Below are 13301 nucleotides of genomic sequence, written 5' to 3'. Positions count from 1 at the left end.
CAAAGCATAGTCATAAATCTTATTCTATCAAGGCTTCAAAGATTAATAAAAATATTACTAAGAATTTTCCTTTCTTCTGAAACTCTTTTAAGACTTACTTTAGGAATTGTCTTTTCTGCCTCAATATGCCGAATCATTGTCCTCAATGTTCCTTGGCACTGTGTTTCTCAAATATTCCTTTAGTTGTAGCATCTCAGTTCTTTGTCAAGGAAGTAATTAGGGGGTAACTATCAAAAAGTATAGCATCTTTGGATGGCAAATATGTGACAGGACTAAATGATCAACAAGGACTGGATGATGTTATTTTTATGCCTTCCTCTACTGTGGGAGATAGAATGGGTTAAGAAGACATAATTTAAATGCAGAATTATTTCTTGTATGTTTTTCAAATGTTTGCAGGATATGTCTACAGCTTTTAAGAAAACCTGCTGTTTTGACAGATGTTCTCAATTCTAGTTGGTTGGTATCCTCTGGGATCTTCTTGAACAGAGAATGCTGGAATGTTGACATTTTTACAAGTTTTTTTCCCCTCTTTCCACACTAGCAATTATTCAATAATCCCAGAGATATTTTTATTTTTCTCTTAAAATTAATAACAGAATTATAGCTCATAGAGCATATCATTTCTCAGTTAATATAACCTAAGTACTAAATTTTGTTATATTATAAACTTAACTAACTTGTTTCTCTTTCCAGAAAAGTAGCAACCTTGATGCTATAATTTGCATGAGAGAACACATCTTCATGTAGTTGAGGGATATTTTTTGGTTTAAATATGTGATTTTATGAGAGTGAGGAGCTTTCAGTGTTGGAAACTCCATTCACTTAACAGAGATTGCCAACCAGTCTGGAACATAAAGGCTTGGAGAACTGCCTAGTATTTAAATGTCTTGTCTATATAATCACAAAGCTAGATAGTGTCAGAGGCAGATTGCTAGCCTAGGTTTTCCTGATTCCAAAGCTGGCCCCCTAGCTATGTCCTCTCCACGTTACCTTTTAGGATAAAACTTATCTGATCCTTAAAGAAAAGTCATTTTCCAGCTTGATCTCCTTATCTAGTTTTCCATTTGATTTTACACTTGTAAGTGGATCTTCCCTTCAATTTCTATTTTGTGGTTGGATTTTCCTGTTCCTCCCCTCGCCCCTATTCCTCCCGATCCTTGCTCCCTCCAATCTAACCTGGAGTGCAGTCGCATTTCCTAATTGTTTGCACCAGAGAATCTCGACACTGGTTTCCTCCCCATGGGCCACGGAAAACATCTGGACACATTGTCTGATAATGACAAAAGAAGTAGGTTAGTAAATCACTTAATAAGAAGATAACCAACTTGTAGGGGAATCTGATACCAATCACAGGAAGAATATATCATCATATGATATTTGGATTTTGCCTACTCATGCCCTCAATAATAAAGAAATTCTAATTCAGTTCTCTGAAGAGAATGTTTTTCTAAGAAATCTGAAATTTGGTCACTTTGCAAAGGAAACTGATTTCACTGCTCAGTTTAGAGACAATCCACCCAAGAGTTCTATGGAGAAGGGCATTTGACAGAATGAGAAGGATAATTAGATGTGTGATTCTGACACTGAAGAGCCCTGGCACAGGAAATTAGAACAGAAGGTAAGAATGATGACTGGAAATTTAAGAGCATTCAGCACCAGTTCTCTGAGAACTAATTTCAAGGCATTCATTTCCAGCCCACCTAATTTTCTTTAAAAAACCCTCAAAAGCTCAACAACAAAATAAAACAAATCACAAACCCAGTGTTAATTATTACTTAGGCTTCAAAAAATCATTCCAAGAAGCATTTCTCCAAATGCTCTTCAATTCAGTTAAGCAGAAATGAAAATCCTTGACAGGGAAAGTACTGGCCTACATGTTCAACATGATGCTAAGAAAATGAGAATTGATCATTCTTATTACCCAACAGCCTCTAAGAGAAAAGGAACACAGAAATAAAACTTTACTGTTTGGCAACTTGATCCATTGGCAATTTTTGGCTTGAATGTTCCTACACTTGTTAAACCAAAGGTATAAGGGCTGGATCCATGGTATGCTCCCCTGCCAAGAAAAGAATGGGGGATGTTAATTTCAATTTGATCATATGTTCATAAATTATGTCCTTGGCAACAAGGGAATAAAATTCTTAAAGAAAAGGAGATTCACAAAAAAAAAAATTCTGAACTTAACAAGGCATCATTTCCATTCCAATGATCATTTCCATTTACAAAGAATAGAAAAACACTATGTAAAAACCATGAATTTCAATTATCTATAGTTTGTTTTTAAAAAAAATACAATAAATGTAATATGACAATTCCAATGCTAACTTGCTTATCTGTGACTCTTAATTTCTATTGTCTTTTATTTATTATAGAAGCATCCTATTAATGCTCTTTTCCTCTTTTTGGAGGGGGGAGGAGTTATATTATTACTATCTCTCTTCCCTCCACAATTCTTCCCTCTCACCCAAATTGACACCTTCTTTCGCAACAAATAAGAATATTCATATAACACATATCTGTAAATTGCCAATCTGGAAACTTCTCATTCCACACATGTTGTTTAGCACCTCTCTATCAAGAGGTAGGAAGTATTAATCTTCTGGAGTAGATCAGAATTCTTAATTTTAAAATTGCTTTCCTTTATAATGTCATAGTCACATAGATTGTTTTCCTTATTCTGTTTACTTCACTCTGCCTCACTTCATAAAAATTTTTGGTTTAAATAGGTGATTTTATGAGAGTGAGGAGCTATCAGTGTTGGAAACTCCATTCACTTAACAGAGACTGGCAACCCATCTGAAACATAAAGGCTTGGAGAATTGCCTAGTATTTAAATGTCTTTAATTTAAATTTAAGTATTTCTAAATTTTCCCTCTTGTTTGTCATGGTTCATTAATGTTCTAATACATTCACATGTTATCATTTTTGTAATGATTTTCCTATTGATGAGCACCATCTTTGTTTACAATTCTTGCTAACAACAAAAGCACAGATATACATACACACACAGATACACTTACATGTAAAGGTTCTTTCCCTCTTTGTTTGATACCTTTGGGGAGGATCACTGGGTTGTGTTCAATTTAGTGACTTTTGTATATAATTTCAAATTTCTTTCCAGAATAATAAGATCAATTAACAGATCTATCAGGAGTACATTAGGGACCTCTCATCTCATAGTTCTTCCAAGAAATGTCATTTTTCAAAACCATCTCTGCCATTTAGATAGGTATGAGATAGAACCTTGGAGTTACTTTAATTTGCATTTCACTTATCAATAATTAGGATCATTTTTCTCATAATAACTTGCATTTTGTTATTTTGAAAATCAGTCATTTGTGTCCTTTGACTATTTGTTGGGGAAGAGCTCTGATAAAGATTTGATATTCAAAATAATTACCTGTGTATTTTGAATATCAAATCTTAATCAAAGAAGGTAAGCTGAAAAAGATTTCCCTATTTTACTATCTCCTTTCTAATTTTAACTACAGTAATTTTATTTGGGCAAAAGCTTTTCAACTTATTTATATTATATTGCATACTTTATATTCTGTGATTCTCTCTATCCTTGTTTGGTCAAGAACTGTTCCTATATTCATAGTTTCTTTATCCCTGTAATTTGTTTATGACATGATCTTTTCTAAGTTCTGTGTTAAGTTAGAATTGATTGTGGTTTTCTGGACTGTTTTTGTAGACTAGTGAAATGGTTGGTGTCCTTCGGTATGTTCTTTTAAGATTTCTTAAGCAGTATCAAATTGCTTTGATGATTAGTGCTTTGATGTATGGTTAGAGATCTGGTAGGGTTAGGTCAATTCCTTTCTCATCCTTTTCATTATTTCATGGGTATTCTAGGCCCATATGAATTTTCTTCTTCTTCTAGTTCTGAAAAGTATGTTTTTTAAAATAGTTCTATAAAATGTGTCTAAGGTATCTTGACTGTCATGTCTATGAATGAGCAAATTTACTTGAGTAGTGTCATTTTGATTATATTATTGTGGTCAACAATGAACAATTAGTAGTTCTCTAATTATTTGTGTTTGTATTTTTTTTTTTTTTTTAGGTTTTGCAAGGCAGTGGGGTTAAGTGGCTTGCCCAAGGCCACGCAGCTAGGTAATTATTAAATGTCTGAGGCCAATTTGAACACAGATATTCCTGACTCCAGGGCCGGTGCTCTATCCACTGCGCCACCTAGCTGCCCCTGTGTATTTCTGTAGTGTTTTGTAGTTGTATTCATGTAACACTCATATTTGTCTTAGTAGATGAACTCCCAAATATTGCTTATATCTTGTAGATATTTTTGACTATAATTTTTCAATCACTTCTTAGATTTTGTTGGAAATGTTCTGAAAGTCTGATGATTCTCATTTTATGTCCTGTTTTGTTGTTGAAGTTATTTATTGTTTTGATCAATTATTATCTCTAGAGTTCTCTAAGTAACTCACTATGTAATTTTTAAAAAGTGATAATTTTGTTTTCACTTTGCCTGTGATTTCTCTCTCAATCTTTTTCTTATTGACAGCTAGCATGTCTAGCAGTATAACAAAGAGTAATAATGACGGAGGGCATTATTTACCCCGATCTTACTAGAAAGATGTCTACTATTTTTTCCATTTTAGCTTGTATCGGTGGTTTTAGATAAATAGTATTTACTTTATTAATAATAAGTTAACATTTATATGGTATTTACTATGTGCCTGTACTAGTTACTTTATAATTATTATCTCATGTTATACTTAAAACAACATTGGGAGGTAAGTATTAGTATTGTTCCCATTGAACAGTTGAAGAGACAGACATAAACTGGGATTACACAGGGTTACTTGGTTACTAAATGTCTCAGGCAGGGTCTTCCTAACTCTATGCCTACTCTGTCACTTAGTTGCCCCAACTATTAAGGAATTAATTATTAAGGACTAATCCATTTGCTTATTTTTTTAAAAAAATGTAAAGCAGTGTAGTATTTTATATAAAAACCCTTTTCTGCATCTATTTACATGATTGTGATTTTTATTACCTTTATTATTAATATATTTTAATATGCTTATATTTCCCTTACATTAAATCAATAATGCATTCCTAGTATAATGCTAATTTAGGCATAGTGTAAAGTCTTTTTAATATTTTATAATCTATTTGTCAATTTCAAATATTTTCGTTATTCTGAATTTATTGTTATCTATTTAGATTTTTTTATATCTATTTTTTGATATCTTTAGATATCAAAATAAGATGAGCTTCTTCACATGTTATATCTTAGTTATATATAGCTTGATTTTCTTTTAAAATGTATAAGATACTTAATATCTAACTTTCAATCTTTTTTTAGTCAACATTTTCACATTATATTAATCAGAGACTTTGACTTATAGTTTCATTTCTGTGATTTGAATCTCCCTAGCTTAGGTCTCAGTTTGTCCCATAGAAAAGAATATGGTAGCATTTTCTTAGTTCTAGGGACCATATTGTCCTACAAACAGAATGATAGAATCTTCTTTGGTCTTGTTTTTCCAACAAATTTTGTAATATTGAAATTAATTGTTCTTCAAATTTTTTGTAGAATTCAATTTTGAGTCTACCTTGTACTATCCCTCCCTTTTCACCATTGGTGTATTTTTTGTTTCTAACAATTTTATTTCCTCTTTATATATTGTCAAGTTTCTAGTTTTCTTTTTGAAAGATCAATTCTAATTATTCCATTTTATTTTTCAGGATGTTTATAACTTGACTAAGGCTTTTCTATTTTCTATTCCTTAGAATTTATTCATTCCATTTTTTCCACTAGAGCTCTTCTTTAAATTCTATTTTTCACTTTTTATCTTCTCCTCGAATTCTTTTAGTCATTCTTGTAATTCTTGTGGCTAAGCCATTTTAAAATCTGTAATTCTGTTTATTGAGTTTTTCATCAGAAATAATCTTTTTAATATCTGTTATTCCATGGTATTTCTTCATTGTGCTTGGTATTTTCTTACTTTATTCACATTTTCCCTATTGGAACTCCTTTATTTTCAGTGCTTAAAACTTCATAAAAAGGTTTGCACTGGCTTCTCTGTTTTCTCAATTAGAAGTCTTCTCAATGAGATTCAGGGCATATTTTTGTTTTGTTCTTGACTGAATGGAAGAACTTACTCTTGGCTTTTTTTTTTTTGCTTTTTTTTTAAACTGGACAGTGCATAGAAGATATGAGCTTCTCTTCAACTTTATGTCACTTGTTTGACTACACTAAAATGAGAATGTAGTAAATGGTCCTCTTGGACCCTGGAGCATCACTTCTAAACCTCAAGGGTTAGTTAGTGGGGGGGGTCAGGGGGCAGGCCACTCTTCCTTAGATATATTATCTCTGGTAGCTTTCATATTTTAATACTCGGTTCTAGTGTGGTAGGTTCACTGCTGTGAATGACAACTAGATTTATAGTTATACAGGTTTTTAACAGAAACATAGTCCAATAATTTAGATATCTTTGATTTATACCCTGTTCTCCCAGAGACTATTGAGAAGGAACTGCCTTACATACCAAATATGGGTATAAAATAATGAGTAGGATTTTAAAATTATATATAAAATCTGTATTTTATTGTATATTTAGAATTCAGATGTCATATTACCTTCGAAATCCTTACCCTGTCAGCAACATTCTATTTCATTTTTTACAATATTAAAAAAAATCTCAATGCCACCATTGTCTTAAATACAATCCCAATTTTAAAGGGAAAATTTGATGATTTTTAACTATTGAAAACAACTGAAAATTACACCAATCAAATTATCCACCCAGCATTACAAAAATGTGCTCATGTCACATTTCAAAATCACCCAAACATACTACAGAAGTAGTCATTTTTGTGCATGAACTTGGATTGTACATGGACTTATTCTCATGTTAGCTCTTCATATACATGGTAAATTATCTTTGACAATCACAAGTGATAACTTAAAATGAAATGAAATTCTGATTTCCCTGCACAGGCTTCTTTTTTTTTTTTTTAGATTTTTCAAGGCAACGGGGTTAAGTGGCTTGCCCAAGGCCACACGGCTAGGTAATTATTAAGTGTCTGAGGTTGGATTTGAACCCAGATACTCCTGACTCCAAGGCTGGTGCTCTATTCACTGTGCCACCTAGCCACCCCTCACAGGCTTCTTAATAATTGAGTCTTTAAATCTCATTGATGTATTTCTACAATTGGAATGAAGTGCTTGCTATAACATGGAATGGAGCAGATCTGAGCCTGAGCTATTAAATGAAACAAAAACAAAAACAAAATCAATGATATAACACAATACCTTGCAATCCAATGGATGCTTCACTGTTTAAAATTTAAAAAATAAAACAACTCCCTATCAAATATTTGAACTTTCAAAATTTGTAGAATTGGTTTCTTTGCTTAACGAGAATTCTCATATTAGCACTATTCATTTCTCAATTTATCATCTATCCCTTTATTTTCTTTATCCTTTTAAATTAGGTCAAGATAGTATTAAAAAAATAATGAAATTTTATGTTTCTAGTATAAAAATATATGAAGTGGAGGTGTTTTCTTATGACACAACCCTGACTTCAGGCACTATTTTAAAGATGCCAACAAGTGTCTAATTTTAATATTTGACAATACTGGAAAAGAGAATTAACAGTTGGCTACTAACTTTTTTACTTTTGGTATAAAGGTGAATGTTTATGTAGGTGGGGATAGTCATTAGAATTTTTATGCTTAAATATTGTATATATTTCTTTGGGGTGTGGGTTGATCCTGCTTATATCTTTAATCATCAAGATCATTAATCTAGGGAAAATATCTTAAATCCTATTATTACCAGGATTCAATTAGATAAATACCTATCAAGCACCTGCTCCATGCAAGTTATGATGCTGAGGGCAGAAAGACCTAGGTCCTAACTGGTTCCCTTAAGGAATTTGTCATCTAAAGTGATGTGTGTGGTGTGAGAGGAGAAGGCACATCAATATGATAGAGGAAATTTGTTGACTGTGAGAACGGGGTTCAAATGAAGTGCCAGGAACAATAGGAACAGAGAGATCACTTTCAATTGCAGGACCCTGGGAACAAGTCATGAAGAAGATGGGGCTAGAGTCTGACTTTCAAAGAACAGAAGGACTTCAGTGTAAAGATCGGTTGAAGGCAACTGAAAGGGAACTGGCAGTGTGAGATCAGTAGTTAGAGAAAAGTCTGCTTTAATTAGAATGTAGAATATACAATAAGGGAATAGTTAAGGCTGGAAAGTATTGTATGGTTTTGATTGGCAAGACCAGAAATTTGTATTCGATAATGAGCATGATTTTAAAAAAAGAATGAAGAAATGCTTTTAGACCCTTTATATTTAAGTATGTATTCAAAATATTCTAATTCTAATTCTACTGGTCCTGAAGTCAGAAGGACTTGAGTTCAAAACCAGCCTCAGACACTTGACAATTACTAGGTGATCTTGGACAAGTCACTAAACCATGACTATCTCATATCCAAGGCCTTCAGTCATCCTGAGATGGCTCTGAAGGAGACGAGTGAGACTGGTGACTTAGCACAGCATTCCCCCTCCCCAAGTCCAATTCCTATGTGAATGTCATTGCATCACTTCCCTGATGTCATGGTGCTCTTCAAGAACAAAGGACAAACATCATCATCATCATCAGTAGTAGTAGTAGCAGTCACTATCATTTATACATTTACAAATATGCAAATTTATAAATCACTTTGAAAAATTACCTCACTTTACATAACTCTGGGAGGAAGGTGCTTTTCTTATCCTTATTTACAGATGAGAAAACTGAGAGAGGAGCCAAATAAATTCCCTATGTGAAGGCTCACATAACTAATATCTGTATTTGAATTTGAACTCATCTTCCTGACTACTTCTACAGTTCTCTAGCCCCTCTGCCATTCACCAACTCTTCCTAATACTAGAGAAGACTATTGTATCCTAGGGACAGTGCAACATGTTGATGTTGATATATGATCCCAATCCCAATCCCAAGGTGCTCTCTCACATCCAGGTTCTGTTTAAATGGACCAAACAGATTGATTTGAATCTCGTCACCTAAATTACCTATATACCCATATCTAAACCATGGCTGCTGGGTAGGTCAATAGATAGAGTGCTGGGCCTGGAGTCAGAAAGATCCATGTTCAAATCTAACTTCAAATCTTTATGTAACTCTGAACAAATCACTTTACCTCTATTTGTCTCAGTTTCTTCTGTTGTAAAATGAAGATAATAACACCCACCCTCCAGAGTTGTTATGAGGATCAAGTGAGATAACATTTATAAAGTGCTTAGTATAGTGTCTGGCAATAGTATTAATTTTAATTTAATTTAATTAAAAACATTAATAAATGTTTATTCTCTTCCCTTCCTGTACCATTTGAATGTCTAATAAATGCCCTGGACAACTTTTCTTAGTGATTTGAAGACATATTTTTTATTATTAGGTCAAGTTAACATCATTAAAATTAAATCCCTTAGAGCAATTACCTGAAAGAAATGATATCAGCATTTTGAGAGTAGCTTCGTGCCATTAACATAGCCATATCATTAGCTTCTGAGCCACTGTTTGTAAAGAAAATAACCTAGATGTGAAAAGTAAGACAAAATGTCATTTATTTAATTAAAACTATTAACTTACTGAAGACTATTAAAGATGCTATATAAAAGGACTCAATCTGAATAAGGTCAGCATATATTTGACAATACCATGTGTTTATGTATGGGCAGCTGTTTATGACTTGTAATATGAAGGAATTCTCACCTTTATGAGAGCACAGATGTATGTAAGATTAAATTTATGTGTTTTTCTATTCATGTTAAATATTTGACCATATTAATAAACTTGTAAGTTGATCAGGGAAGATATTAACTCTTAGTTCACTGACTCCTTCACTACTTTGTTAATAAATTTTTGGTGATATGATCAGTCACTTGGTCAACAAATATTTTTATTTTTTAATCATCTATTATGTGTTGAGGATTGTGCAAAGTACTGGGGAAGAAAAGAAAGACAGAAAGAGCTTCCACCTTAAGGGTAATCTAATGGAAGAAAACATCATGTAAATGATTATGTACAAATAAACCATGTGCATGAGATAACCTAAGGAGGGAAGGGTTTAGCATTAAGAGGAATTGGGAAAGGTTTCTTGTGGAAATTGGGATTTTGGTTGGGATTTGAAGTGTTATGTTCCAGTTAGACCAGCAGCTCAGGAAATGTTAGGTTCCTGCAGGCTAGCTTATCCTTACCCAGAAGAATGTTGAAGGGGTGGGAGACAAGGATGGCAAGTTCTCCAAGATCTCCAATATATCCAATTATTAAACCAAATACAAGTGCTTAAATATCCTCACCAGTCCCTGGCCCACTCTCACTCCCATGGTACTCTTCAATCAACCTGTAAATAATGCTCTGGTGCTAGAGGACACCAGGTGATGAAAATTTACACTACTCACACACACAACAGTTCCCTTACATATCCCCCCTTTTTTTTTGAAAAAAAAAATTCGTTAATTCAATTACATAATGAATGCCACATAAGTTGTAAACAAAAGTTCAAAAATAGTATAAACGTCAATTAAACAATAGTAAAAACAACTAAGCATCCAAGTCAATTAATGTGAGTTATTAAATTTTATAAAATAACATTTTCATCATTATATTATGCATGAATCCACAGATTTATCCCAGAAGAGAGTCATAATTTATGATATTTCCCTTACCATGAATGTATGATGATAGATGAGACAAAGAATATATAACGTAAGTAACTGTTTGACAATTATTTCAATTTAACATCAAAAACAAATCAGATAGTACAAATATCTCTTTCCCAAAAGAAATCAGTAGAATATATATGATTCAATATTCCCAAATTCATTGAAATACAATTTATCCCAATTATATTTTCCTTCTTAACACACACAAATTCTCAAGACTTGTTACAAAACTTAGGTGACTAAATTACTCAACTTACAAACTTTCAAATGGTATAAAAGGATAGCCTCAGATCCCAACTACATTAATTACTTAAATTAGATCTTTTTAAGCAATAAAATTCAAAACTCAAACTAAAAGGAGTAACATTTAACTTTACCTATTTCAGATCTGAAAATACACACACACACACACACACACACACACACACACACACATACACACACACAGGAGTTTAGACACAAACATAAACACAGAAACAATTCTCTTGCATCACATTTACCAAGCTGAGATTGATACCCTTGGCCAGTACCAGATCTCAGAATACAAAAATATTTTCCCACCTTTCCAGGCCAGTGGAGAGATGTAAAATGTCCTATAGATGTTTAAATATATATATATACACATATACACACATATATTTATATTTTGAGTTACTCCCCTACAGAGATACTAGCCATAGGCACAGGCTTCATTTGAAAGAAAAAATATAAATTTCCTAATCCCAGAAAAAAAGTCTTCTTCCCCTTTTTTCTTAACTAATTGACCATGAAGCTTCCCAATCAATAGCCTAAGAAAAGCACAGTCGTTGCCCAACCCCACACCTCCCCAAACCAGGAAGAAGGCATGGGGGTCCTTTTGATTTCTAAAATAAGATGTTTTTTTTTTTTTGCAGGGCAAATGGGGTTAAGTGGTTTGCCCAAGGACACACATCTAGGTAATAAAATAAGATTTTTGAGACATAGGCTTGAGTTAAGAAGTTCTAAAAAGGAAGATTTCTGTTCTTCCTCCCCGCTCCTTCTGCAGAAGGTGGAGGCAGAAGAAAATGAGAGATCATTTGAAATTATTTGAGTTGTTGACAACAGTAAAATTTGGAGTTATTGCATTTTCTGAACAGTAGTCAACACCATTACAAACTGTCCAATAGCATGTGACATTTTTGCAGTTACTATGTACTTCATAGCTTTCTGTCATACTTGGTTGTAGACTGGAGAGTGAAACTCTTTGTGGCTTCTGGACAGGGATTTGCTGTAGGTGTCAGGGTTGGCTTCAGGGTCTGCTGCACTGATGAGAAGTCTCTAAAGTTGTTGTAGGTTAAGGGGTTTGGATTACACTTAGCACAGCCAGATAGGCTGTAGTAGCCAAAAGGAGCAGCAAGCAGGTCCCCTGCATCCCATTGATGGCGCTGGTGCTCTGCTGGCAAACTACTACTGACAAAGAAGCTCCGTCCTGCTGCCTCAGAGATGCTGAATACTTATTTGTTTCTTCTCACTTTCGCTGGTTCCTTAATGCTGAATACTTATTTGTTTCTTCTTACTTTTGCTGATTCCTCAACATCTCTTTATTCCAACTTCCTTAAAATCAGCCCCCTGGTAACAATCAATCTGTTACCTCTCCAAAGTCCTTTGCTCTGGGATGTTGCCTGGAATTTCTCTTGCTTGTATCTGCTAGTCCTTATCCCGAACTACACTCAGATATCTCCATCTTTGTGTCCCTGTTTGGGCACCATTTGTTAAGTTCCTTTTAGACTAGCTGCTCAGGAAGTGTTAAGTTCCTGTTGGCTAGCTTATCCTTACCCAGGTGAATGTTGAAGGGGTGGAAGACAAGATCTCCAAGATATCCATTTATTAAACCAAATACAAGTGCTTAAATATCCTCCCCAGTCCCTGGGTCACTCCCACTCCCATGACACTCTTCAATCAACCAGTAAATAATGCTCTGGTGTTAGAGGACTCCAGGTGATGAAAATTTACAGTACTCCCACACACAACAGTCTCTTACATTGAAAGAATCCAGGAAAGCCAGGAAGCAAAGGGAAGAAAGGAAAGCATTCTAGTTATGGGAGACAACCAGAGAAAATACCCAGAATCCAGAGATAGAGAGCCATTGGGAATTTAGTGGAGAAAGTTTTCAGAGAAAAACATCAAGAGTTGGTACAATATTGGCACCCTTGGATTCCTTCTTCATCTACCTTTCTTTGAACTTTCTTGATTCCCATATAGAACTTATAGTCGTACTCTTTTCCCATTCATTATACCCCTATTTTTTAAAAAAAATTATCCCTTTCTTTATCTTTATTCCAATTTTGCTTTGAAACTCAAAGACAACAGTTATTTCTGATCATCTAGAATCAGATTTACCTTAATAAAAATTTTAAAATATAATACAATATTTTATATCATACTATGCTACATGGATTTTATTATATTTAAAGTCATATCTATGCAACATGATAATATCTCCCTGGTTCTGTAAAAGACATGATTGTGAATGTTATTTCACATAATGCTTAGGGGTAAGATAGCTTCAGTCAGTGCAAAGAATTATTCAAATTTTTTTGAAGGCTGTAAGTGAGGTCACAACATGGTGAAG

The 13301-nt window shown here is 33.7% G+C and overlaps 1 protein-coding gene across 1 annotated transcript in view; it reads right to left on the bottom strand.

Annotated features, from left to right (window-relative positions):
- Positions 1-13301, bottom strand: part of AGXT2 (alanine--glyoxylate aminotransferase 2) — a 56281-nt gene that overhangs the window by 25965 nt on the left and 17015 nt on the right. The window contains exons 5-7 of the mRNA XM_074208411.1: positions 9485-9579; positions 1969-2062; positions 1180-1273 (exon numbers count right to left, since the gene is read on the bottom strand). Of these exons, the coding sequence (XP_074064512.1) occupies positions 1180-1273; positions 1969-2062; positions 9485-9579 (283 nt within the window). The remainder of the gene's footprint in view (positions 1-1179; positions 1274-1968; positions 2063-9484; positions 9580-13301) is intronic.

The sequence above is a fragment of the Macrotis lagotis genome, chromosome X (genome assembly GCF_037893015.1).
Source record: "Macrotis lagotis isolate mMagLag1 chromosome X, bilby.v1.9.chrom.fasta, whole genome shotgun sequence".
In the NCBI taxonomy this organism is placed as follows: Eukaryota; Metazoa; Chordata; class Mammalia; order Peramelemorphia; family Peramelidae; genus Macrotis; species Macrotis lagotis.
Note: the sequence above shows the minus strand (reverse complement) of the source record. Positions and strands in the feature narration are given on the sequence as shown.